The 27,962-nt window shown below is 39.1% G+C and overlaps 1 protein-coding gene across 1 annotated transcript; it reads left to right on the top strand.

The window, feature by feature from the left end:
- Positions 1–1,864: 1,864 nt before the first annotated feature.
- fign (fidgetin) lies at positions 1,865–27,044 on the top strand. The gene is made up of 3 exons (XM_077728713.1): positions 1,865–2,100; positions 2,672–2,806; positions 20,114–27,044. Exons 2-3 carry the CDS (start codon positions 2,782–2,784, stop codon positions 22,342–22,344), a joined length of 2,256 nt encoding a protein of 751 aa, XP_077584839.1. The 5' UTR covers positions 1,865–2,100; positions 2,672–2,781; the 3' UTR covers positions 22,345–27,044.
- The last annotated feature ends 918 nt before the right edge of the window (positions 27,045–27,962 follow it).

Genomic DNA, 27,962 nt, shown 5'->3' with positions numbered 1-27,962 from the left:
ACAAATACCCACTTCAAATCATCAAGCTTTGACGTGTCCCAGAGCTGGATTTCAGCTTGTGATGGACATGAACTGTGATCTCCGAAGCCGTATGTGCGGGTGTCCGCGTGATGTGTGCGTTGACGTGCTGTAGCAAGGGTTCAGGGAGGCAGCTGAGCAAAATAATTTAGAATGTCCTGCCTGCTGACACAAGGACAAAGGCACCGTCTCAACATGCCCATATGAGGAAGCAGACAATGGCTGTGGCTACACCTGGAAATGCACTGCTGTTGTTTTTCACCATGACCTCTAAAAGCACGCCGAGATTTCCACAGCCTTCTCTTGCCTTTGCGGACATTCGCATCTGCCATTACTGTGCCATGGATTAACGCGCAGAAGCACAATATCATTATTGTGTTTATGTACTATCTTGATGCTTTATTGACCGGCATCAAATAAAAAAATATACTATATGGAATCACTGTATAGAAGCTTTTAATCGGATAGAATCTACTAGCAATATACACACTGGACAGCTCTTTGTCTGGAGTAGCCACACGAGTGCTGTCCCACCTCGTGGGTCGGATTTCTCTGAAGACCTCATCGAGGTTGAATTAGCATGGTGCAGCCAGGGGAGTGATGGAGGTTGAATCAATGCATCACTCTTAGGGCCTTGGCTATGGATATGAGAAGGCATAATGGGACTTTTGGTGCCGATGCTCATATCATGTGTCTAACCAGGGTCTTCCTGCATTGCTTCCCCAAAGGAGAGAAGATTACCTCTCTCTGTCAAGGCCACGGACACGTAATGAAGAGGTGCAAGCAAGTACAATGTGGGAATGAATTTCAGTTTTGAATAATAATACACAGCCATGTAGTCATATGTAAAATTATGGCCAACTATCTTCATGTGTAGAGTATTAAACACATATTTCAGTGCAATTTCATTATGGTACTTGAAGTAGTTGTTCGATGTGTGTATGTGCACAACATGCTTTTATTTATTTTAAAATGCAGAATTCTGAATTAGTGAATGAATTCAGTTTTTAAATGAAACTCATACTTTTTTTTGCAGCAGTAACATGACCTCTCAATTCTTTTGGAAAGTTAAATTGAAAATGACTTGTCGTAAACACTTAAAATGACTTTTCACTGAGTTCCCTTGTATACAGTATTTACATTCCATCTAAGATCTTTGTGTGCTTTGTGTTTTTAGTTCATCAGGTGGCTGTTAAATGATGGCAGTGTTCTCCCATTAGGTAAGTTTTTGGTTATTTTGAACATATAATCACACCCCTAGTTATAGTGTTTGCAACACTATCTGTTCCTTTAACTTCCTTTTTTTATCTTAAACACAACAGATATGAATAAGTTTGGGTGACAATACACTAGTACAAAAAACATGGCCTTTCACAGTGGTGTTTAGACTTTTTTTTAAACGCATTATCTACAATCCACTGATGGGGATATATGAGTTGATAACCACTTAACAGTAGATATATACTACAGTATTCTAAATGCCTTGCAGACACAATTAAATTATCACTGTTCCCAATCACAGCATATGCTTTACTGTAATATAGAATTAAATGATTTTGTCCACTTAAGATATCCCCTCAAACATCTTTTCTAACAAAAATAGCAGATTTATTCTCTACTTAATTTCCTTTTGACAACCTCCAAGTGCACAGCATCCCTATGATGCACATCCAAGCCCTAAACAAATGAAAGTCCAGCATCAATCCACAACGTATGCACACAGTTGTCATTAGAATATTAAAATATGAAAATGTCTTGTGGGCTCAGTGTTGTCATGATGGAGTCTCCTGGTGAAAGCTGTGCTCATTAGGAGGCTCTTCTTTGAATTTGGCTCCCTCCTGCAGGGATCATGCGCAGTGTGGAGCGTTCCTGTCTCCCCTCCAGTCGCTCGAGCAGCTGTCCAAGGGCTTGGAATTCCAACATGGCAGAGGCAGTGGTCAGTCTCGCTCGCAGCAACTTGGAATGCTCTCCTATGTCGAAGCGCGGCTCTTGCAGCCTTTAACGCCCCGCAACGGCGACCAGACCCCCGCACTCGGATCGATGTTCGCGTAAAAGCCCGCAGCTGCCCTGTCACCTACCCAGGTAAGCCTCATCCTCCCCTCTCCGTGGTGATATATATCTTTTTTTTTCCTCCTTCCTTCCACGCTCCACGCGAGTCTCCCTCTCGAATGCATTATTTGCACGGAATAAACACTGCGTGACCAAGCGACGCGCTGCACGAACGATGACGCACGTCTGCATTTCAATAAGTTGGAACAACAAGTTTGATGAAAGCTTAGAAATTAAATATTTTAAAAAGCGAGCCAACAACTTGCCGCATTAGAATGCAATGGGCTGCACAGTATGTTTGCAAGTAATCTATTTCCAAAAGTAAAAAAAAGGAGGAATAGGAAGAGGAGGGGGGTGTATTAAGATCTTCCTCGAATGAGGAACGTGTGTGCGGCTCATGACATCCTCAGTGTCTCATCCGGCTCTTGCAAGAAGTGTCACACTCCTGTGCAGCCATAGTATATTTCTTTAAAAAAATAATAATTAATGCAACATAATATTTCTCCCGTTTGCCCTCACATGCATGCATGTTTATTTGTGTGGACACCACAAGGAGCTGTTTTTAAATCATTTATTTTTGTGCGTGTGTATGTGTGTGTCAAAGTTGTAAAAGGAGATCTGGTGTGGCTGCCATGAGAAGCAACCCGTTGGAATTCCACCTGGTGAACATTGCAAATCTGCTGTCTACATTCTCTTGTTTCCAGGCGTGAAGACATGATTACTAGCACCAGCTTTTATGGTATGTCCCTGCTTTTTTAAAAATTTTACATCTATTATCTATATGCTTTTGATGCCAAGTTGTGCCTTGAATAGCCATGCGTGATGATTGTATTTGTGTATGTGCATGCAAAGTTTGAGCTTCTATTTTATTTTCTAATGTTCAGAATGTGACAGTTGAGACCTTTGTGAAAAGTCATGTTCCATTTATAATCAATAGATGTGACATTGCAATTAGGTTCCCAGTACAGCTCATTAGGAAGACTAAAGGACTAGAACCACGTTTAATTATATCTCTGCTTTTCCTTTTTCATTTTTCCCCCCGCCAACATCACTGTCAGTGTCTCATATTCATCTATCATGATTCTGAATATATTTATACAAGAGAGATCTATTTTAATAATTTAAGAATATAAACACAATATTTTAATGACAAGGAAAAATGTGCACTTGGCTTTAACATTAAATCTGATAGCCATTTAAGAAAATTCATATCATTATCCTTTCTAGCAAGCATTGCATTATGGTTGTTCTGCATGACAACAATGTAGAACAAAGAGGTGTCTTAAAATTAAATACTCCTCCAGACACACTCTATATATATTTTTTTTGCAAAGCATACAGCATATATACATCATTCCAAAGCCTGATGTTTTGATGAAAAATCAGAAAATGGAGGAAAAAATACCATACACACAAGTGAGCATAAGTTGTGTGCTTTAGAAACCAGTCTGTCCTAAGTGAACCATGTCCACCTTCATAGACCAAAGCACTTAATTGTATTCAAACATTTAATTTGCATGTGACGACCTGCTTCTGCAGAGGAAATTAGCATCACTACCAATAAGCTCAAGTATGTTTTCGTTTCTGTTGAAAAGAAGAAGAAAAAAAAACATAACATTCCAACACCCGTCATTTAGTCAGAACGTGCCGGTGGGGGTGGTGGGGGCACGTCATCATCATTAAGTTGAAGTGTTTAGTTGTAAGGTGTTGTCGGAAATTAGGTTTTAAATTTGTGGTTTGGAATTTATTAGTTTTATGACTTGCTAATGGAGATTGTGCAGGCGATGATTTATATGTTAACTAATTTCACCAGTATTTTGCATTGTGTAGTTGGAAATGTTCATAAAATATTAAATATATGCCAACACAATCATAGAAATTGCCAAAAAAATCATTTAAAAATAAATTGTATGTATAGCCTTAAATATATTGAGTAACTTACTATTCATCCACAATTATTAGCACAATATCAAATTCCTCCGTGCCAAAGATGGTCATTCTCAATTTTTATTCAATTTGTCAAACCATATTTATCATCATACTGGTGTATAACTTCAATGCATTAAACATAACATTTCATACTTTAAACTTTAATTTATTTATGCTGCGCCACACACCATAGCGACCGATAGCAAAAGTAGTATTTTATTTTAAATCATATATTTTTATTCTTTTTAATACAAGGATCCTTTTTAATTTCCCTGTCATGTTGGGTGCAATTAGCTTGCCCATCTATACCCAATGATATGTCCTGGTCAGCACAGAAGCACCTTGGGTGGTTTTATGAGGGTCCCTGTAGTGTTTATAGGTGACAGGTCCTTACTTAACCTCGCTCCACGCACCTCCTGAGTGTGCATGACAGCTGTGTCACATCTGAAATTAAGATATTAATCCAAGTTGTTGCTTGATATGAAGCTCGGCACCGGAATGTGATGACAGAGCGCTCGCCCCTTGTTTTCATCTCCCACTCTGCTGAATGTCACACACGTTCACACTTTCAAACACTGCTGCTAAACGAGAACAAGGTGCTGATGTGAAGGACTTTGAGTATGCTTGGTTCTCATTTTAGGCTTTAGCAATTTTGTTTGTATTTCATCAAAAGAGAAGAAATGTCTGTTTATTTCTTAGTGGGAGAAAAAATGCTGCTTTATTGGGTAAATTTTGTATTGATGTAAAAACGTATAGATTGCAACCATTTAAATACCTTTTTAAAATTAATTTACTATGCATTACCGTACAACTGCAACCTGTAGTCATTCAGAATCCTATATTTTTCCTCTCTATTGTGGCAGATTTACCAAATTATTTAGATTAATAATGGGAAATGTCATTAAAATCATTCACTCACCATACGGTTAAATGCACCTGTAATCAAATAGAACAGGTATTTGCCAAAATATATATAAATTAAATGTTGTTTTTGTTAAAGTGAATGAAACCATTTTAACCTAACTTCATAAGAAAATCTGATATAAAGTAAAAATATAATGTATTATTCCCTCAGTTTGGCACAGCAATGAAAAAAAAAACATTTAAATTGTAATCCTTTCTGTTAATGTCAATCAATAAAAAGCATTATGATCCCTATAGGACATTTAGTAGCTTTTGTGTTTGGTGTAGGTGTATTGAGAGTGTAACTATGTGTCGCTTTTATTGTTCAAATATGTGATCCTGGATGAATGACTGTATTATATGTGCTCTTGATTCCCTTATGACTTGAATGCTACGCGTGTTTCGGTACAGCTTTTGAGCCCACTCTAAATGATCAGCCCATAATGGGGAGTGTGTAACACCATTAGTGATGGTGTAAATTGACAGCGCGGGCCCACAGTGTCGCTATAAGGGAGCCGTAAACATCAACACTGACACTCCATGCATGTGTGTTAATGGTGACAAGTAAAGCCGGCACATGATTACCTTGTGTAATAAAAAGAAACAACAACAACACAGCCCCTGGGATGTCGGTTTTGCTGCCATAAATCAATACAATGCTCATCATCGGTGATGGACATGACGCTCTTTGGCTACATGGTGTGAGATCAGTGCAGGATTGTCATCTTTAAGGACAAGATGTTAAATGCTGTCCCTCCTCATTTTCATACAAAAAGCAAAGGAGCTCCCCAGTGGGAGCGTGACACTCCATAGAAGCAGCTTCAATGTATTCCTCCCTGACTCGTCTTCCTCTTTCCCTCCTCTCTCTTCCACCTTGTTTCTACATGGCGCTTGTTTCCCCCGGTGGCCGCTCTCCATGTTATCTGCGCGTACACTGACAATTCCTGCAGTGATCTAAAGTTGGGCCGCGTTGAAAGTGGAGGCAGCTGTCTGTTGCTACACTGAGGGATGCGTTTGCTCTACTGCGAAGATAAAGGACCGTGAATCCTTGACATCCTCTCTTTTCTAACCCCTCTCCTCCTCCTCCCACCATCTCATTTAGACACATGCAACTGTCCGCTGACTTCTCCCTTTTCTTTGTCTTTTGAGTGACAGCTAAGGGTTTAAAAATCACTTTAGCAAGAATAAATCTAGTTTGACTGACAGTATTTGCATTGTCGTTATGAGGTTAGTTGATATTGCCAAAAATTCATGTTTAAAAACTGTAATTTTAGTATTTTGGACCTATCCAGGTCTCAACAAAAAGTACATTGATTAAAAACCAAAAAGATAGAATCAGAGATATTACATATTGAATCCATCTTCTGACAATAAACAAAGAGGATGTTGGCATTTCAATATTGGCTATTATATCCACTTTTCACTTGATAAACTCCTCTTCCTTGCTAATTGGCTGTAACATCCTCTTTCATTTCTTGGCTTCTAGCTGTGCCGTTGTATTTTTTTTCCCTACAGACACTTATTAACTCTTGCTCCCATTGACAGCGATGGACGTCAGTTTTCGTCAATTGTAGTGAGTTACATATTAACCTGTTAAGTTGGTGTTAATTATTACTTCCCTGTAAATTTCATCCAGCCAGATATCTGTTGAAAGTGTACCATAGTACTTTTAGTGATGTTTTGCAAGCCTTTAAATATATATATTTTTTAATTCCCACCCTAGAAACAATAAGAGTTTCCCGCTCCTTCCTTTTCTATGAATCTGGTTGTAAAAGTCAGTTGTAATTTAGTTATTGAGAAGACATCTCAATATTTTATTCCTGGCGGTAAGGTAGTCATCAATATATCCCTTTTTGTAGGATTCTCTTTTCTAACGTATTTCAAGATTTGCTTTAGTTCTGTCTCTCAAGCTCTGAAGGGGCAGTTTTACATTAGAACCCTCACACAGCACCTGCAAAAAAAAAAGAATTTTAAGATTGGAATGACTTATTTTGTTGCAGGAATTGCAACAGGTGGATAACCAGATCGATTGAACCTTCTATGATCTAATTAAAGGTCTTTTTTTTTGGCTTGTCACCAATTGTCCCTGACATAGATGAGCACAAATGTGATTGGAATGGTTAATAAATAACCCTATTTCCACAAATTGTGCAAAAACTGTATAATTTAGTGTGTGAGTGGTTATTTTTATTTAATTGTATTTGTCCACCATTTTAGTGGCATAATTCTCATTTTAACATGCTCAAATATGTTCCTCTTGAAATGATTAAATATTTTAAAAACAATCTAGTGACAATTTAGCCACCATTTGATTCATCTGATTAAAAAAAATCAGGCACCAAACAGAATTCCACCATATTTGTCTTTTTATTTTCCCTCTACTTCCAACATTATCCCATCATTGGTGTTTTGCGTGTACTCTCCGAGCGTCTGTTTCTCTTTGTGCTCGTGACCAACCCCCCACCACCGACCACTCCCCCATAGAACCACCTTGAGGGCGCACAGAATGTCTTGTTCCCTTTCTGTCTCCTCCTATTTGTTTTTATGAGAGGCTAATCTTTGCAGCACACGTTCCATGATGTTATTGCCATCCCCGGCCATGATGTGTAGCGTGCTTACACATGGTCAGCTTGCAGCTCACATTGTAAGGCCGCTTTATTGCCACTTTGGCGCTTCGTCTCGTTTCCTACGCTTGATGTTTCTTCTTCTTCTCGGAAAGAGTGGAGGTAGCCCAACGCCTTCTGGGGATTGGCCAGAATAGACAATCCCCAGGTGGACCGAACTAGGTTTAGCATTGAGGCTTCTAATCTGGATGTGGAGGAGATTCATGTGCATTCATAAAGGTGCCTTCGTAATTATCATATCCCTAGTGAAAGCCAGAGACTTTCTTTGTCTCCTCCTTTTCCTAAATTGCCCGTTTCGTCACTACACTCTGATTTTTATACCTTATTTACATGTCCTGTGTGTGCTCCCGCAAGGCCTAGATACAGTTTAATGCATGACCTGTTTATTTACCCCCCGAAAAAATAGAAAATGCTTGAATACCTTAAAGACATGTCCAAATCTTTAAGTATTTTTTCCAAATTCTTTACAGTCCCTCTCAGAATCTGCACTTCCATGACTTTTGATAATAGCCACTTCTTTTTGCCGTCATTGTGCGCCTGAGTTGCTTATCATTGAGTAACCTTGGTGAAGAGAGCCGCTTTTTTTTTCCCCTCCTCCTCTGTCCTTCTTCCAAGGTGTTTCATTATTGCATGCTGTTGGGGAGTTTTGTATTGGGAGAATGCAGTAAGCCTTTCACAAGTGGATAAGAGAAAACTCAATATTTGGCCGTATTGAAATTCCTCCTGTGTTTTCACAATATGGTTTCGGACTAATCTGGTAATCGAGGCCGCCGTTTGGAGACGGCCTGAAAAGCCCGTGCGGTAGAAGCAGAGGCTATTACATCACTATTTCACCACACTTGTCAGCTTCATTATATGCAAGGCCTGGTAGCATGTGTTTGGAAATGTTTTCAACAAGCCAAAACTCTAAGAGTGATATCACCGGCTTTTACATGGACAAACTGAATATAGTGGGTTCAAATGGGTAACTTTAGTTAAAAAATTCACTCTGAATTAATTTTTGCAGACGAAGGCTGTGCTGGACTTAATGTAGCATCAATGTCACTCATTTTACCTTGCCAAAGCACAATATGTCAGAGTTTGCATATCAGAATAGCAAGTCAGTGATTACTATACATGTATGCAAAGTACCGACTTGTTTATAGAATTATGCTGATATTTAGACTACTAAAGTCCAATCACGCGCATGCAAAGTTTGAAGTGATGACTCTCTGCTTAATATTTTGGTTATTATTTGTCAAATTGAAAAGAATGATAATTACTTAGTCTGGTGTTTTGACATTTTTTAAGCATTTGAATAAATGCTGATTAGCAGAAATGGCTTTGAGGATTTTATAGAAAAAGTCTGGCACGGTAATTAGTAAAAAAAAATAAAAAATAGCCCAGCCTTTTTCATTTCATTAAAAAGACCTATAATGTAAAGACTAAACAGTGTACCTTGAAACCCTGACCAATGCTGATTTAAAAAAATACCTTTTCAGTCACATAATAACTTTTTTTACTGCAAAGCCGTCCAGCATTTGTGAACCAGTTTTCATTCCCTTGATTTTTGAGAAATGGCATTCTTCAACGACAAAAAGGCTTAAATTTGAACTTACAATACCATGTGCGACAAACCGGTTTATCATTTAACTTCAAAACACTTTTTTTAAAATTAACATCTCCATCACCAATATTCTGACATTTCATATGCAGAAGCAAATAAGCACTCTTGTTCTCTAACAACACAAATCCTAAAAAAATTGTTACCATAAAAATATCAGGCCACATTTCAGTTGAAATTACACCCAGAAAAGATGGCAGCAATGAGGTCCTTAACAATTCATTCATCGTACGCAGAGTAGATCACCTGACGCCGGGTCGGCAGAATGCCAGACGCTGGCGGGGGAGGGAGGGGTTCTAGTGCCAAGGATGGGAAGGGCAGGAGAGGGTGGAGGGGTTGAATTCTGCCTGACGGAGTGGAGAGGAGACGAGGAATGTGATGAGCGGTGGGGGGATGGAGGGGGAGGAGGAGGACGGCCAGGCTCCTATTTGCTGTCGTGTAGTTTGAAGGCGTTCGACTGCAGCCAAGCAGCGGGTATCTGCAGTGACACTGTGACATGACTACAGCAGCCAGCCAGCACTGTGTTGCTCTGCTTTTACGCTGTCCAGCTTCATCAGCATATAAGCAGCTATGTTAGTCAACTGCCATATTCACATATTTTCTTTAAGTCACTTATTTCAGTGGAGACATGACATGAATTTTAAAAGACTTAGATCTCAAATCCGGTTCCTCCATTTGGAAATGAACGGAAATGCCATTTTTTATTATAACCCAAATACTAACTCCCAATAATAAATAACACAATGATAATGTAATTTTAATTGGTTCAAACTAGGTTTGGAGAATACTGGCCAAAAATGTAAAATATTTTTGACATCAAAATAACTATATACAAAAGAACAGAGTCAAACTCATTCTCAATAAATAATGTATTGAATAAATTATAGCTCAATTTTTATCCTCCCACCTTCACCTGGCTGTTTTCTTAACACTGGCATTATATTAGACTACCTTCACATCTTTGTTCCTATTAGTTTCAAACCTTTTTCATGTTTAGTCATGTTACTGTACCATCTCTGCTATAGTTGTTGCAAATGTTTTTGGCCAACAGCAGGTGTTGGATGTAATTCCAATAACAAAATCAGGATCAAAATTCTTTCTTTTCATTCTCAAGGAAAGATGATCACTTGAGTGTTTTTATTTGGCTCCCCAGAAACATCTTTAGAAATATTTTTGTATTGAACTTGGCTTGTATTTGGAAAGGCTCCATCATCAGATCACTCATATTGTGAAAAAGGATGCATTATTGTTATTTTTATTAGTCTTGCACGTGTCCTATTTGGCTGTCACTTTGTTACTCCACCTTGAGTTAAATTTTAAGTTGAAAAAATATATTAGGAATGATATGCCAAGAGTTAAGAATCATCTGAGAGCTTTTAGAGGACGGAAGCTCCTTTTGTGTTAACAGGAAATCACCGTCGGGAGTTATGTTGACTTTGTACGGTCTGAAATAGCTGTTACTGTTACTTTGCCCTGTTGCCTGCTTGCCCACTACCACGTGAAGCATCATGTGAGGCAGTACTGACATGCCAAGCTAAGATTCTGCTGAGAAAAGTCAAACACACTTGGAATACAGCCATTAGCCTTTGGCATGAACTACAATCAATTCTGGGTTTAATAATTGTTTATTTTGTTCAGATTTCCAATTAAAATACTCTATATTAAATTTTAATTCACCCAGGGTTAAACAGTTGCTGTCGTAAAATATGTATCGCATGTTCTAATTTCTCTAATTTTGAACAATAGTTCAACTATTACTGTTTAGATCCAAACTATGCTGAAGTCTCACAGGATATCCACAATTTCTGATTTAACTTCTGACCTTTTGAAGATGTCCTTACAGTTTCAAAAAAGTTGTTTTTGCTTCTCATTTATTCGTAGCCTCATGTCATCACGAATTAGCATTTCATACCCAAATATCTGTACTATGGAGAACAATAGTTTAGCAGTTGTTACTGCATTGTCTACCTCAGCCTCATCTTTAAATGGATCCCATGAGTCGCCAGCTCTGTTGTTTCCATTATTCATTGCAAAATGTACACCAGAGCACAAAGAAGCTGGAGGGGTGAAAAATAATAATAATCAAAAAAAAAAGTGGTGGTGCATGGCAAAGACACTGCTTTATGCAAAGCGTGCCATGCCTTGGGACCCTGCCAGTTGATGTGCTGTTAGACGAGTTGGCGCCCGGGCCAGGCATGAAGAGCATGTGAGTGTCTGCTTGAGTGTGTGTGGTGCTGTCAGACTGTCAGTTAGGCCTAATGTGGCTCCCTAGAGGTACCTGGGGGAGACCCATCTAGCACCCAGTCAGCCTCTGCTGGCGGCCAAGTGGTGACAATGGGTTCCCACAGAGAGAGAAAGTGTCATAGCACGTATGTAAACTAGTGACAGATGACTGCAGACGTGTGGCCCGCAGACACGAGGCCTGAAAGTAAAGCACTTTTCGCCCCCGCCCGACTTCCCATATCGTACCCACTTGAGACTAGGCAACGGCTGCCGCGAATACATTGACAACAAGTCAAAAGCGCAAATAAGAAAAAAAAAAAAAAAAGTAGGATGCAAATCATTTGGCAAAGAAAAAAAACAGACTTTGTGCAAGCTTTTTCGTTTGGCTTTGAAAAGGCTGCTGCAAATGGGCAAGAAGTTGTGCGGCCCTTCAGGCGGCTTTTCTAGGCCAGAGGTCATGTGGGTCAGTGTTACACTCCCCGCAGCCTTACTTCAACCCTTAGTCTGTAAATAGAACATGCACCGTCACCCAGCCAGGAGGGAAGTAGATTCCAGACCTAGATGGCCGCGGGGCTGCTCGTAGGGGATCTGCTTGTATACTTGATTCCGAGTAATTGAAATTCCCAATTTCCCCAGTAGAGTCCTGGTGTTATACACATACCCAAATGAGCAAGACTGTACAAAATGTTCTATACATAGTGGATCGGTATAGTTAGAATCTTAACCTGGGGTTTTCAAACTTCAAGAGAGCTCACATTAGCCACAGGCAGATTCTCTTCAAAGATTTGTCCATTATGGGCATTTTACATATTCTTTTACTGGATAAGAAAGTGGAACACTACACTGATAAATCATATTAACATGGAGGGTTATTGACAACAAAACCTATTCGTGAACGATACTTATGGTGCTCATTTTTATTGTGGTCCTTGGTGTCCATTGTATACTTACTGCCGTCATTTTGCCAAAGTGCTTCTTCAAGTCATGTTAAATGAACCAAATATTAACTTATTAATATTACAGTCAGTAAATATATGAAAAAATGGATGGTGCCTGAATGTTTTCACTTTTATTAAGATTTTGACCTTGGCAGGGCTGTGCATGCTGCATAATGAATTCTAGTTATGATCATTATAGAACTGTTAAAACAACATTTAATGTTGCAAGAGCTGGTACTTCACCTCCCGATCATTTCACATTTGACACAGCTTAACATTTCCCTCTATTCATAGGCTTAAAAAAATGCTTGGGCATCATTTTGCCAGCACCCTCCTTTCCTTTTCTCATTTCAATTTTGGTCTTTGAAGGTTCTCGCCCACCATCCTTTCTTCACGTTGTTGTACAGATAATTCAAATTAACACTCAGAGCTTGCTTTCAAAGCTCTTTCTTTCAGTCATGAAAACACATAAAAGAGCTATGGGTAGACATTAAGCAGTGCAGTTTAAGTGACTCAAACATAATGTCTTTTAGATTATCTTGAATATTGTTGGATACAGTTTGAATATCAAATGAGTCATAAACATTTATCTTCTTATCATCCTTCATCTCAGCTCTCAGTTCGCATGTACTTGGTCCCATTTCTGGCTTTCTGACTTCCCTTGAGTAACTATATGACAAATCTAGCTGGGCGATCCATGTCTTATTGATCTAAGATTGCCTCAGTTGTCTCATTTCACCTTTTGTCCTTCCTGTGTCGGACAAGCAACCTTCTTTGAGACGCTGAATGTATTTCATAGGTTTGACACAAAAAGCTACGAGCAATTACATGTAAACATCTTTTATTTTCGAACTTTTTGCAGCTGTGATGTTTTTCCTTTTCTCCTTTTATCTCGCCTTCATCTGAAAGTGGTTGCGGACGCATCAAATGTCGATTCAAAACGTGGTCAAAGCGGCACTGAATAATCCATATGACCCCTCACTACCTATAAAGTCCGCTTTAGAAACACGAAGGTTGCAGTAATAAGAGTGGCTGTGAAAACACTTTTTATATATCAGCCAGACGTACGTCCCGTGATCACACCGTGAAGGATGAGCTTACTTTACAATGCGATATCCCGCTATTCTAACCAGGTTAACGTGGCTATAAAAAGTAATGGTTGAGAATGGGATCAGTGAACAAGATAACCTGCTCGTTTTCAATGAGGCTTGGCCTGTTGGTTTGTACACCAGACGACTGCCTTCCGGCACCATTAAACTGCTTCATTACAGTAAACGTCAGCACTTGCTAAATAGAATAGAAACCTGGAAGATTCCATTAAATGCCCCTTCCCTCACTGTTTACATCTAGCATGGGCAACTCCGATGATAATTCTTTTTTTTTTAGGGATAACAGGAGATTTGGGAATTAAGATGTTAATGAGTAACATTTAGTCAATGAGGCTTCATGTAGCAAGGTCACAATGAGCCTCTCTTCTCTTGGAGGATGTAGTAACCTCTTGTGTGAGTGTGTAACCCTTGAGAGGCAGATTAACCACAGAGGTCTCCAAAAATCATTGCTTCCTCTGGATTTTTCACTATTAAAACCCGGCCGGCTACTTGACTTCGGCGGGCTATTTTGTCTTAACCGAAGAGGCATTTTAGTTGTCCTCCCTGGCTGGCCCAACATTATGAGCCCCGCCTCCTCCAATCGTCTTATAGTCGCATTCGGTGAACTTGTGTGTCAAAGGCTTTTCTTTGAGCATTTGTGTGGATTTAGCCACACTGAAGGTTGTAATGGGAGACGTAGCCTCAGGGGCCTCTTGGCCTGGAGAGTCATGGTTTAATGAGCATCACTGAAACTGAGAAATGACAGCTCACCAACTCGCTCAACCTCCTGATTTACTGTATTAAAGGGAAAATTGAGAAATACATGTTCCCCCCAGCTATTAGACCTAACTAGTACTTTCACCCAAGAAACCTCACGAGGATGTGAAAATATCTTGGGGATTCTTTGAAAAACTCAGATTTATATATTAAAAAAATAATAGTCCATTGGTTTTATGTACTGTATTTTACAGACTTCAAGTAAAAAAAAAATCATAGTTATCCTGGACCTGTGTCTTACATTTGATCTGTTGATGGATGAGGAAATAAATTTGGGAGGTGCATTTTATGGTGATTTATGTGATTATATTCATTGTTCATATTATCTTGTTCAATAATTTATGTTTTTATACAAGCAGGTGCGAAACACTTGAAAACTTCAGTTCCCAAAATACAAAATTGGCGCATTTGTACAATGGCTCTTTGCAGCCTGTCACGGGTAGTCACAGAATCAAAATGCTTGACACGTAGTTCAACGGAGCACTTTACAGCTTATCACAGTAATGAAACCAAACTTTTAGGGCACAGCTGTTGGATGTGGAGACACACATTTTTATCGTTACCACAAAGTTGACAATCAACAGCCGGAGATCAAGCTATTGAACTTAAGTCACACACGCACGACCGCCATCTATCCGCAAATATGATATATCAAAAATCAGGATTTCAGGATGATCATTCCAGTAAAAATTAGGTTCTAAAATCAGTAGGCTGTCACATAATAACACTGTTTTATATATTGGCTCATCAAGGTGATGCATATGAAAAGAAAAAAAGTGTAGAGTAGGACCTATAGGTGACAATACGTATAAGCACAATGCAAAGTAAATCAGTGAATATACGCAAATCATTGACCTTTTGCCGTGGGCATGTGGCGTCGCCTTATGTATCACATAACAGACAATACCACTGATTTACACAAGATTTCAGTATTTGTAATGAATTTTGTTCCCACTACTAATACGAACATAATATAAAATGTTTTGTAGCTCAGCTGTCAGTGCGGTTACTTAGGTAATCTACAGCTTAGGGCTCATGATGATAATCACCACTGATGAAAAGTGATAGCCGAAAGCAAGGTTACATCAGACATGTCCAGTGGCTTCCCAGGGACTGTACTCAAAGTGAAACACATGGGGTTCTAGCTCTGTTAGCCTCAGCGATATTGCAATGGTGATAAAATAATAACAGTATATGCATGTGCTAATTCAACTTCTACTGTCATTCTTTTATATGATTAAAATTTTGGAATGTGTGAAATGTATTGGACTGTAAAATAATGGGCAATTGACTACTATACAGTATTTCATTGAGACTGTGGGAAATAAGCAATAGGTTTTAATCAATGAATGTTTTTTTAATGGCTTACAAGAAACGCCTTGAAAATTCTGAACATGTTTAGGATGCCAGTCTCGTCTTAGGCAGTATAATGTTGCCCTTCGGTGGTGTCAGAGCTGAGGTCAACATGAATGTAGTTCGACTTCCTCGTTCCCGACGATTAAAATGGCTTCGTGTGTCAGTGCAATGCAAAGTGTGTCTCAGTGAATTGTGAATGGCATCCAAGATGAATTTTTCTATTTGGTCTTTGGGATATATTGGATAAGATAGTGAATGCTTTTAATTGTGCTTTCAAATTGACACGTAATGTATAACTTAATTATCAGAATTCAATGAAACGATGTGATATTAGGAGTAGTATGTATATAATAGATTTATATAGCTCAGAATGATTTTCTGTTACAAATGTCAATTTATTCTGTGCACATATTGTTCTTAAATCTAATAACTGTAGTCATTCTATTGTCCATTTCTGTTCAGAGAGTGATTTTAAGATGATGTAGTCATAGTCATTATCATTATGGTTGCTATCTCTGTATGGGCAGCCCTTTAGGATCAATGTGCTTGATAGTGTGCAGACATGTAGTCGTTAATCAGTATGGTGGTCAGGCTGTGAAATTTATGGACAGTAGCCGTGCAAATACTCGGAATGAAGAAGACATCTCTTTTCCAAATGAGGGGTTAAATGGCACCCTGCTTTCTAAAGATTGGAATTAGTGACTCATAGAGCTATCCGTTGAGTTTAAGTAGACTTAACTTAATATGTGGCATGAATGAGAGCTTGATTATAGCGATTCACATATGTGAATGTTTGGCCCCACTCTTTCTTAGAAATATCTCCAGTAAATTTGAATAGGGGCTTGTTTTTAACCCTACATGTAATTACTGTCTGTCGGAAATATTTGCACGGCTGTCAAGAGTGGTTTGTGCGTGAGGAATAAAAGCAAAAGCTCTCGTAATTATGCTTACATCCAAAGATGAATATCCGAGGATTGTAATGATCAGTAATTATAAATACTTCTCAGCATGTCTTCTGCCTCAGTGGGGGCTATTGTACGCATTGAAGTCCACAGTTTGTGCAGCTTAATAATGACATTGTGCGCCACTAAATGTGGACTTTTTTTAAAAGAAATTATCCCGGAGCCAAGTCTGCTTTGGCTTCCAGTGCATCATCACGCTCCAGTCTGACTTTAAAGAGCTCATTACAGTTAGTTTTTTAAAGAGGCGCTTATTAAACACAGTTACCTAATAAGCATCTTGGGTGGTGCAAATTGGTAAAAATGGTAATGACTCTGATTAGGCCACATTTCAATTATGACAGCTTTCCCTCCCCCATCTCCCTTAATGCTCCCTTCCCCCAAGCCAAAAACAGAGGAAGGAAAGTCCAGCTCTTTATGCTCTTTCTCTCTTACACACACACACACGTGCACACCACATGCACACGCACACACACACACCCTCACACACATGCAAGTGCCGTATACGCACACACAGAGAAAAAGGAAAAGAAAACGGCTCTGCCACCTCGGTGCTTCCTTTCAGCCGCACTGTAATGAATAGAGAATTGTCCAAGCGGCGGTCCAATTTACACACTGGGAAATTGGATGGACAGAGTGGAGGCCCGCTCTTGTTTGCTTAAAAAACGGTCTTGGCTAGCAGATTAATAGTTCCCAAAAAGGTCAACATTTCAGTTTCATCCATGCTGATCACTGAACCTGAAATTAAACACCGTAGAGTCGCGTATCACCGTGTCATCGCAGTGTCAAATGCGTGTGTTGACCCACCAGTGTGTTTTTCTAGGAAATCCTCACTCTTTTGCTGTAATGGGGCTTCAGCTTTTAATGTTGAAGTGAGGAGAAATGCATTTATAAAGTATTTAATATAACGCATTCTTGGGAAATTGTCATTTTAAAGCTCAAAATTGCTTATTGGGATTGGATAACAAAGACTGTATTTGATGCGGGCTGGTCAGTGTAATGTGATCTTCAACCCTCAGGCTATCTGCGATAATTCCACAGGTTGAATCTAATTATAGCTCCTCACATAAAACAAAGGATCCCGTGGATGTTGATTTTGACAGTCAAGCAGGGGCATTTGCATGTTTGGTTATACATTCGCGATTCATATCTTTTTTTGGAAAGAAAAATGATTGTCTTTAATATTAAAAAATAAAAAAGTGGACTTGATTAATAACAGGAAGGTAGCTAATTAAACCATTTCACCCATGGAACCCAGACATTAAATCTACTTTCACTTCATTCAATATAAAATCTAATCTTGCTCCACAAATCAAAATCCTTTGTGTTGTGCTTGTGTGCTACATAGTGAATATTAGCAGCATGATGGCTTCAAGTAATCATCTTGGATGGTTCATTATATGAAAAAGTAGATGCTCATGGATGACAAGTACACTTTCCAAGTAGCACCTCTTTGATTGCCTTAAGTGGCACATTGTTCAGAGGCCATTAACAATATCAGAGGAATCATCACACTCAATAAGCCCCCGTGCAATTTTGCTATTGACGAAATGCGGCTTGAGTGTTAATGAACGATTTTGACCAAATCCATCGCTCTTACTCTCGGTTCAGAGTGCTCCTTGCCACGGGCCAGATTGCAACTCGTCTGTGAGAGAATATTGGAAAATATCAAGAATAAGGCAATAATTGTTCTGATGTAGTGTTGTAGTGTAGGCAGGAATAACGCTTTGACAGCAGTGTGACAACCTGTGTTGAGATAAACACTTTGGTTGAGAACAGAATATTTTTATCAATGCACATGGTGGATGTACAGTTGACTAAATCTGTGCCGAGCATTTACTTGAAGTGGATGATGGCAGAAATGTTGGAATCTGAAGGGTTTTGTAGTTAACAATACTTTGGGATAAAATGATTTGTTTCTGCAATTTGAAATAATTAGAACTTGTAAGGAAAAAATATTTATAATACTGTGTTTTCTTTAAGAAGTTTTATTTGTCTAAATGTACATAAAGGGAAGAGCAATTATTGGTGCTAGAGCACAGTATTGGTATAATTGTTGGTAGGAATGTTGTCATGATGTATTTTGGAGTGTGGTTTAATTATAGTATTTTGTTTAATTATAGGTAGCATCTAAATAAGCTTTGTCTTTTTCACTGTAAATTGTGCATTACACCTTTTTCATTTTTCTGTTATTTTCTTCATTCTCACTAAATTGAATGTGTTTGTAAAAATTGGTTCTTATCAATTTTGTTTCATTATTCTTTGCTATGGCATCTAGTTTTCCCATCTTCTTTGTTTAACCTGTCTTCATTTGATATCTGCACAATTTATTTATTTGAGTGTCTTACAGTCATCCAAAATGCACTGTAATATGTCTACCACATTCTTTTGTACTCTATTTGAACAGCTGCTTGTGCTTATATTTTTTTTCTGCCAGATTTTTTTTTTTTATGCCTTGGGCTTTTCCCCCTTCATCATTAGCTTGGATGGTTGACAAGCATGTAAGGCAAAGCATGGATCTCTTTGACTAAAACCTTGTAAATTAACACAATTAGTGCAGCGTAATCCTGCTAATTAGCTCCTGGTGTGGTGGGTGGGCCAGTGATGGAGATGGAGTCAGACGGGGAAGGGAATCATCCGTTATTCTTTCCAGACAATAACTGCGCTTGTCACGCGCCTGGAGCTGCCTGGTGCTTCTTAAATCATGTGAAAGAAAGCCTTGCAAATACTGCAATACTGGAATATGGCAAGGCAATACCTGCTTCGTTTAATAATTGCACTTGTAAATAAAACATCTGCTTGGACGCACATCCTCCGCGAGCTGCGTTTCCAGCAGCTCTCCATTAAACATTCTTTGAAGGAGCAAATTATCAGATAATCTCCGGACGAAATAAAAAATGAAAAAATAAAAAAATACCACATGCATGAAAACATTTACTTGCGCATTGACGTCGGGGTTTAACTTGATCCTCGATGTCATTCACATCTCAAGGCTGAATAGGCCGAAAGATGCTCGCAGTCAAGCATGTGTTTTTTGTTATTTATTTATTTTTGTCTTCCCCCCCCCCCTCCCTCACACTGGATGGGAAGCAGTGGGCAGACTTGATGTGGATGTAATTCCTGCTGGGCTGAGGGGTTTGTGTGATGAAAGCAACGGAGCGCTGCCAAGGAAGATTGCTTTGCTGCGCTCCTCCAAGCAGATTTGAAACTGTCTCAGAATGCTTTAGATGAGAGTTGGATTATGGACTGACCCGCGATGTCCGTCTGTGTCATTCTCTTCAACGTTGGTTGGATTACAGCGCAGGGTTGTGTCTCACAATGCATCCTCATCAATGCATCTTGTTTTACTGTTGATGTTTGTTGCCTGCATGGGACATACTGAATGTTGTTTAACGTGCTATTAGGCAAGCTTTTTGTTAACATTGACAACCCATTGTAATTGCAGCCTTAAAAAATCTCACACTTTTATTTTCAACAATTAAAAAGACAAAAGTAAGACATTATTGAAAAGCATGAGGGGAAAATTATGAAGAAAAAAATACATCCAAATCGGTCTTTTTTTTAACCTTTTTGAAGTACTCATTCACCTACCATACTTTTCAAACTTACTTATGCATAATCTCTTTCCCTTATGCGCAACACCTAGGTCTAAAGATGCAGTGGACCCCAGAGCACACACAATGGGCAGAACAACACTTTGACATCTCATCCACTACCCGCTCTCCAGCGCACAAAGTAGAGGCCTACAGGGGACACTTGCAGCGAACGTACCAGTACGCGTGGGCAAACGATGATATCTCTGCGCTGACTGCCTCCAACCTACTTAAGAAGTACGCTGAGAAGTACTCTGGGATCCTCGAAGGCCCAAACGAAAGAGCCCTTCTCTGTTCTTACTCTGAAGGCGCCACCGGACTCTTGAATGGACGCAAGTCAGAGAATGAGCCCTGGCAGGAGGGGATTTACCCGATGAACTGTGCTCCAGATGTTATATCTGTGAGCAAAGCTGGAATGACAGCTGCTCTACCCCCTACAGATGCGTCAGCTAGCATAGGCAGCTCCCCGGGGGTACCGAGCAGCTTGTCTGAGCCCAGCTATTCCAGCAGCAACTGCGGCAGCCACACGGCCACGACGCTCCACTCGAGCCTTTCCTCTCAGGAATACAGCGCCGGCTACAACGGCTCCTACCTGCATTCTAGCTACAGCGGCCAGAGCACCCCGGCTCTCCCTTCTCCGCATCCCTCTCCTTTGCACAGCGCCGGGCTCTTACAGCCCCCGCCGCCTCCACCTCCCCCCACCTTAGTACCGAGCTACAATGGCGCCTCGCCAAGCCTCCCCAACTACAATTATCCGCCAACAGGGTATCCCTCTCAAACGGCTGTCGGGCCCAGCTATAGCCCTGGGGGGGCGCCCCCTCCTTCTGCTTATCTGCCGTCCGGCATTGCGGCGCCCACTCCCATCCCTCCTGCTACTCTGCCCGGCTACACGTACCAATCCCACAATCATACGCCGATTGCCCCGGCACCTCTGAACGGCAGCACGTCCAACTCGTTAAAACGAAAGGCTTTCTACATGAGTGGACACGGAGAAGTGGATTCTAGCTACAGTGATTTCAACTACAACCAACAGCGCTCTTCTCAGAGTCCAATGTATAGACTAGCAGACAGCAGTGTTTCCGACTCCGCCAGGGGCAACGGCTTTGACAGAAATGCTGATGCGTCTTCTTTGGCGTTTAAAACAACCAAACAGACAATATCTTCTGATCAGCAAAGAAAATTTAGCATACACTCCAGCGGGGCTCTAACTCCCCCATCTTTTGCATCATCCAAAAGCTCTGTGGACGACCTACGAGCCGGCGAGACCTACGGCAAGTTCGGATCGCCGATATTAGGCGAACAAAGTGAAGAGCACAGACAACACCTGCCTCACTCCCTAACTGGGCCCGACGTAGGCACGCATACCTCTTCTATCCTCGCTGCAGAGGAGCAATTAAAGAACATCGATCCCAACCTAGTGGACATGGTGACGACGGAAATCCTTCAGCAGTGCCCTCCGGTGGATTGGAGCGACATCGCCGGACTGGATATGGCCAAAGCGGCCGTCAAGGAAGAGATACTGTGGCCCATTTTGAGGCCCGATATGTTCAGTGGACTGCACGCGTTACCTCGTAACCTTCTTTTATTCGGACCTCAAGGAACAGGCAGAACGCTGATGGCTCGCTGCATGGCTAGCCAATTGGGGGCCGCCTTCTTGCGGCTCAGCAGCTCTGCACTTGTCACCAAGTGGTTGGTCGAAGGGGAAAAAATTATCCAGGCTTCCTTCCTGGTGGCTCGCTGTCGCCAACCGGCGGTGGTTTTCGTCAGCGAGGTGGACCTCCTCCTTTCAGCCCAACTTAGCGAAGACAGCCCAGTGAGTCGACTGAAGGCTGAACTACTCATGCAGCTCGATAGTATTTTGTCCTCCGCAGAGGATCACATTCTTGTGGTCTGCTCCACGAGTAAACCGGAAGAGATCCCAGAGTCCCTACGGAGGTATTTTACGAAGCGATTGCTCATCCCCTTACCCGACGGGACGGCGCGACACCAGATAATCAGCCAAGTACTCTCACAGCACAACTACTGTCTTAGTGACAAAGAGATGTCATTACTGGTTCAAAGGACAGACGGGTTTTCAGGACTGGACGTAGTGCAGCTTTGTCAAGAAGCAGTGATGTGTGCTCTCCAAGGTGGGTCGGACTTGTCGAGTATCCACCCCAGACAAATGAGACCAGTGTCTTTTCAAGACTTTGACAATGTGTTTTGTAAATTCCAGCCCAGCATATCACAGAAAGAACTTGACACATACACTGAATGGAATAAAATGTTTGGGTGCAGTCAATGAAATTGATGAGACACTTCCAATGTGATTTCCTAAAAGTGTTTGGGTGGTCATGTAATCATGCACTGGGCTGCAAGAATCACGGACATGAAGACTCCTGGTGTTGTGGAAAGTTTGGCATTGAGTGCTTTAGATGTAAAATGGCGAACATGTAATTTGAAATTGGCACATGGCTAGAGTTTTGTGCTCACCAAACGACTTGTAAAGGATTCTCCGTCCTTGTTTTTTGTATATACTTCCATATATATATATGACTATACTATACTGCTGATTTTGAGATTTAGTTGCTATCAAGTGCCTGAGGCGGTGCTGTTTAAGTTTTCTTTTTTGGCTCACAATCTTCATTGGTGAAATGTGCTAATAGTGTGTTTAAAAAAAAAAGCTTTAAAATGAGACAAAAAACCTGTTTTCTTTTTTCCATTAGAGCAGCTGTGTCTGTTTTGTGCTCTTTGTGAACAGTTATTTTCAGCTAAATTAAAATTTATGGGCATAATTCCAGCTTCATTTTTTTGGCATATTTTGTATGTGTAAATGATTTGATTACAGAAAAAAATTGAAACATTTACATACTCACACTTTGCATACTCTGGTTCAGTACAAGTATCAAGGTGATATTTTTTGTCGTTCCTCTGATGTAGATAGGACTTAAAGGGTGAAGTTTATTTTACAATATGGCTCAACTCAAACCAATTAATTACTCTATAGTTGTTGTTAGTTGTAAATCACAGTGTTTGACCTACATGTAAAATTACACCATCCAATTTTCTTTCTTTTCAATACTCAGGAAAGTGATTATGGTACAGTAATCAAATACAGTTCAGCCTAAAATTATTCCTACCCTTTGCCATTTAACCATTTAAAAAGCGCTCATTTAACTAATTGGTGATCATTCATGTTGCAAGACGTCCAATTCATTTTGACTGGGAGAGGTTGGCAGTGAATGAATGCTGCCAAACCTTCTGGTCAAAATGAATTGGCCATGCACATTTAAAACCATTATTGTGGTTTTAAATGAATAGGATGTCTGTGGTTCTCAATGGGACAATACTTTATTTCAGTTTTGTCGTTTTAGGTTTTTTACAATATACTTAATTAGAAGTGCTGTGTGGATTGGACATTTTAGTTGGTCATGTAGGACACACTTTGCTAAGTGTTATTATTGTGGATTGCATGATAGGTTGTTTTTTTGTTTGTTTTAGGAAAAAGTTTACTCTTAATTTGGCAAAGGTATGAATAATTTTGGGCTTAATTGTACATTTCCAACACATCACAAGAAAACTTACATCTGAAATTGTATCAAACAACCATATACGGCTCTAATACCTCAGCAAGTTAGAAATGAGATGGTTTCTACAATGAATGTATATATTTAATTCTGATTTATTTGCAAGACCAATAGTAATCTTCTTTTTGGTGTTTCCTTGAAATGGAACATTGTATTATGATTAGAGATTTGCCTTTGAAGAAAATGGTGCCGTTATTTATCTTGAATTGTTGCCACAGGCTAATTCCGTCGTTATTTTCAGGACGCTATCACACGGAAAATCATACACGGTGATCTGCTCTTTGAGTTGCCCCTTCTGGAGGCTCGGCTGTACGTCTCAACTATGAGAGTGGTGTAGAATTTGAAAAAAGGTGCAGACAAACATCTTGGGGTTGAACAAGAAAAAATGCCTGCAGCCATTTCATTCCATCCTGCTGCTGTTTTATCATTAATGAAAGCGAAGGATTATGTATCTCCTAAGTTGCTTTTCTACCTCAGTTTGCTAGTTTTCTCTGAAAGGCAAATGCGTGATGAAGGCAAGCTCGTATTTTATTTGGAGATGTGCTTACAGTGTGTAGGAATAAGTTTACAAACCCCTGTTCAAATGGCGTTATAATAAAACACTACAGAATAAATTAGGAGAAGTATTTTTGGAATTGTGGTTAATCTTATTTTAACTTATTGGCTGGTATTGACAGTAATAGACTTGCAATCAAATTGAACTGAGAGGTCCGTGCATTGAATGATCAGCAGATAATAATAAATGCATTATGTATTTTATACTGATGTGCAACTAAATTGAATTGTACAAGCTTTAAATCGCATTAATGTTGGTCAAAAATCTTAATTTGAGCAGGGGTGTGTAGATTTTTATACTGACAGTTTGACTACTCAAATAATACTCAAAGGGGAATACCACTGATGATGTTTTCGCTAATACTGTATGCCATTTCTTATTACAACGCAGATCTATTTCCACATTTAAGAGCTGAGTTACTTTGAAAGGAAAAAAAAAAGCTGAATGTTTATGGAAGACATGCTGTTGACATTGTCTCAGTCTATAACTCCAACATCCATGAGTTGAGTGGCACTCCTTTGACTTGAGGCCAAGTGGCAAGATGTGACAGTATTATTTTTAGACGTTTATTTATACCTGTGTGTTGTCATTAATCGGTACATAATCCAAACAACGTTTTTTGGCGGTAAAAGAAAGAGCACATCTGACAAGTGAGTTTGGCACATTTGAATGTATGATGTCCTCTGGCCTGAATCAACACCAAACACTCGCACAGTGATTGAAAGAAACAAAAAAAAAAAAGGCACTGAAGTAGATAGCGCTGTTATTTAGTTGCACTAAGCTTGTTTTCAAAGAGGTTGTTGTTTTTTTTTCTTCTTACTATTTAGAGTCAGCATTAGATTTTCATTTTAGAATGCCACACATGCACAAATGAGATTCAATTCAATAGCTTATTTTTAAGGGAACTGTTTATTGACTAACAGTGTGTAAAATCCCGGATAAAAATTATTACAGGACTTGTATTGGCTCTAATGGCAAAAAAAGACATAAGAAGCTACAAGGATTGCCATAAAGTGTAGATTTATCGTGCATTATGTAGGCAGGCTACTTAAAGAAACATTCTCCTGATATGCACAGAGTAGTCCAGATGGTGTTTTGTCTTTCTGCCCTCTGAGATCAACCTGGAAATTGAAGGAATTGTTTTTGTTTGCTTTTTTTTCTCTTCATTCACCTGCGAAGAATGTATATTAGTGTGTGCATTTGCTGCTGTTGTTTCCTCATTACTCATATTTTAACTGGATTCTTTGCAAAGGTGCTTGTGTTTCCTCTTCCATTATCTCTAAATGTATACATTTTTTCATCACAAGAATAGAAAATCATAAGTGGAATCTTAATATTTTACTGCCAAATAGTGAAACTACTAAAGATGATCAGAGCTGGATTGAAAAGAAGAAAAAAAATGACAAATTGACTGTTATGGATAACAAACTCACCATATTACATTCATTGTTTGTCGTATGTTAAACTGGAAAACGACTACAAAAATCATGTTATTTAATTTTATTCCACATAAACAAATAATAATGTTATCAAGGATGTTAGGAATAAAAGTCCAATATTATGAATAATTGCACTTTTCTTGATTGAGGCCAAAGTCAAACAGCTTTCTTTTGAGTGTGTTAGAAACAGCTGTAGTGCAAGAATTGACACTATATGTACTTTTTCATCTTACCTTGTTCAGTTTTGTCAAATAATGGGCAAAATTCTGAAAGGGTTTACCTTTTTTTCGTTTCTATCAAATGCATACAAAACAATCTTGTACAGAGTATTGGTGGGAAATGCCCATTCACACATTTTGAGTGCTTTACAAATCTGTCCTTTTTTCCTGGCAAATTTTTAATATATTAGTCCTTTAAGTTTCATTGACAAGAAGGTAATATGAAGACAGACCTAAGTGCTATTGGAAAGCACGTATCATGTGTTTGAGTGCTTAGAAAAAAACGTTTCAAGAACGTACAAAGCTTTGCAGGTGTAATTGTTACCACATTTCAAATGAGGGAAGTCACACATTTATTCAGAGTGTGTGTGCGTGTGTGTGTTTGTGTTTCACCTGCTGTCAATGTTAGAATTATAATTTGTCATTCATTATTAAGGGTGACGTGCGAAAAGGCCAGTGGTCACATATCATACTTGAGCAGAATCTTTGATAAGCACATCCGTCCTCACAGTGATGCTTTTTGTTTGTCTTTTTCCACTCATGTAATATTCTTGCTTCTACCCCGTACAGTTTGTAGTTTGAGCTGGTAATTTTACTTTATATGCATTTCTACCTCATATGGCTACATATTTTAGATGTAGTATTTGTTTTTTTTATTATTAACATGCATTGTGGAGGAACAAAAATTGAATAACAGCAACAACACAAAGAATAAAATATGTGCCCTTGAAAATGAACAGTCTACCTCGTCAAGACTGTCTTTATTTACACTGATACTGCAAATTACAGAGTGTTGGGGGGGTGGTGGGGGAGTCAGGTGGGTAAACAAAACTCAATTGGATTTATACCACCACTAAAGTGTTATGGACTGAATGATGTGTATTAACCATAAAAATGACAAGAGCAACAAAAAATGGAAGTAAAAAGAAAATCCAATGTGAACTATTTGTCATGTCGGTGTAAATTGATGTGCTACTTGTACAAGGAGAGGCAACTTTTGGACTTTTCTTCTCCATGTATAAAAACAACAAACTTGCACATAGCTGTACCTATTGTACATTTGCTTACAGCCTACAGTACACAAAAAGCACCACATACATGTTTATACGTGTGTATGTATTGCCATAGTACAGTGACTTTAAATGTATTTTAATTTTATCGAGGCTTTTGAAATACTAAATAAAAATGTTTCATTTTTTCCTGAACATCTGATGTTTCTTTTTTAATATAAAATTTCAAAAACTATATGACCATTGAAGAACTTGAAGGTACCCATATATGTAGGCTTATAGTCTTCATCCTCTGCATTGAATGTTGCTTTGGTATACTATAATTATGAGTCTATATATTCAATTTAATAATGGGGATTAACGTTAAATGTCTCTCCAGAGTTAAAACATTTAACTCAGACATTTTAAACTCTAAAGATAGTGCTTTTCTACACATTTTACATTTCAATAAGAACAAGCCACCACTTATCTTTCTATTGTATTAACAAAACTTAGTTACCTACAGCCTGTTTAATGCAACTTTATGAAAAAAAAACTGCAATTAATGTGGCTCATCATGATCAGCGTTATTATTGCCAAATAAAAGAGTGATATGGAGTAAATGCAGCTTATCTAGGAGACTAATTGCAGTTTTACACTTTAGCCATCATAACCACAGTGCCTATAAATGTTGTTTAAAGCCACTTAATAGATTTCCCAATTATGGTTTTACGGCTTTATCCTTTCAATGAAAAACACAGCGACAGGATGGCCTGAAAGAAGCGAGTCAATAATGATATTTCACTGGAAGGACATAAAATTCACGGCTCTTTAAATGTTATATCATGTTAATGAAGACATAATAATGAGTTGAGGTTTCTTTCTCTTTTGCCTGTTAACTGATCGAATGCACAATGCTACAGGCTGGCATTTACATTCAACAAAGAAGGAATCATATTTAATGCAAGCAAGCTGAAAATTTTAGATTTATCAAAAGGCAGAAAAGAGACAAAGAATGTTGTACAAAAAAACCCCAACTGATTTCCATATTTTTCTCTTTTTAGGATCACCAGGTTCATTTTTCAATGAGGGTTTTTCTTCTTTTTTTATACAATTATTACTCTGTGATGCAAA

Source organism: Stigmatopora nigra, chromosome 11 (genome assembly GCF_051989575.1).
Source record: "Stigmatopora nigra isolate UIUO_SnigA chromosome 11, RoL_Snig_1.1, whole genome shotgun sequence".
Lineage (NCBI taxonomy): Eukaryota > Metazoa > Chordata > Actinopteri > Syngnathiformes > Syngnathidae > Stigmatopora > Stigmatopora nigra.
This window is presented reverse-complemented; position numbering and strand designations above follow the sequence as displayed.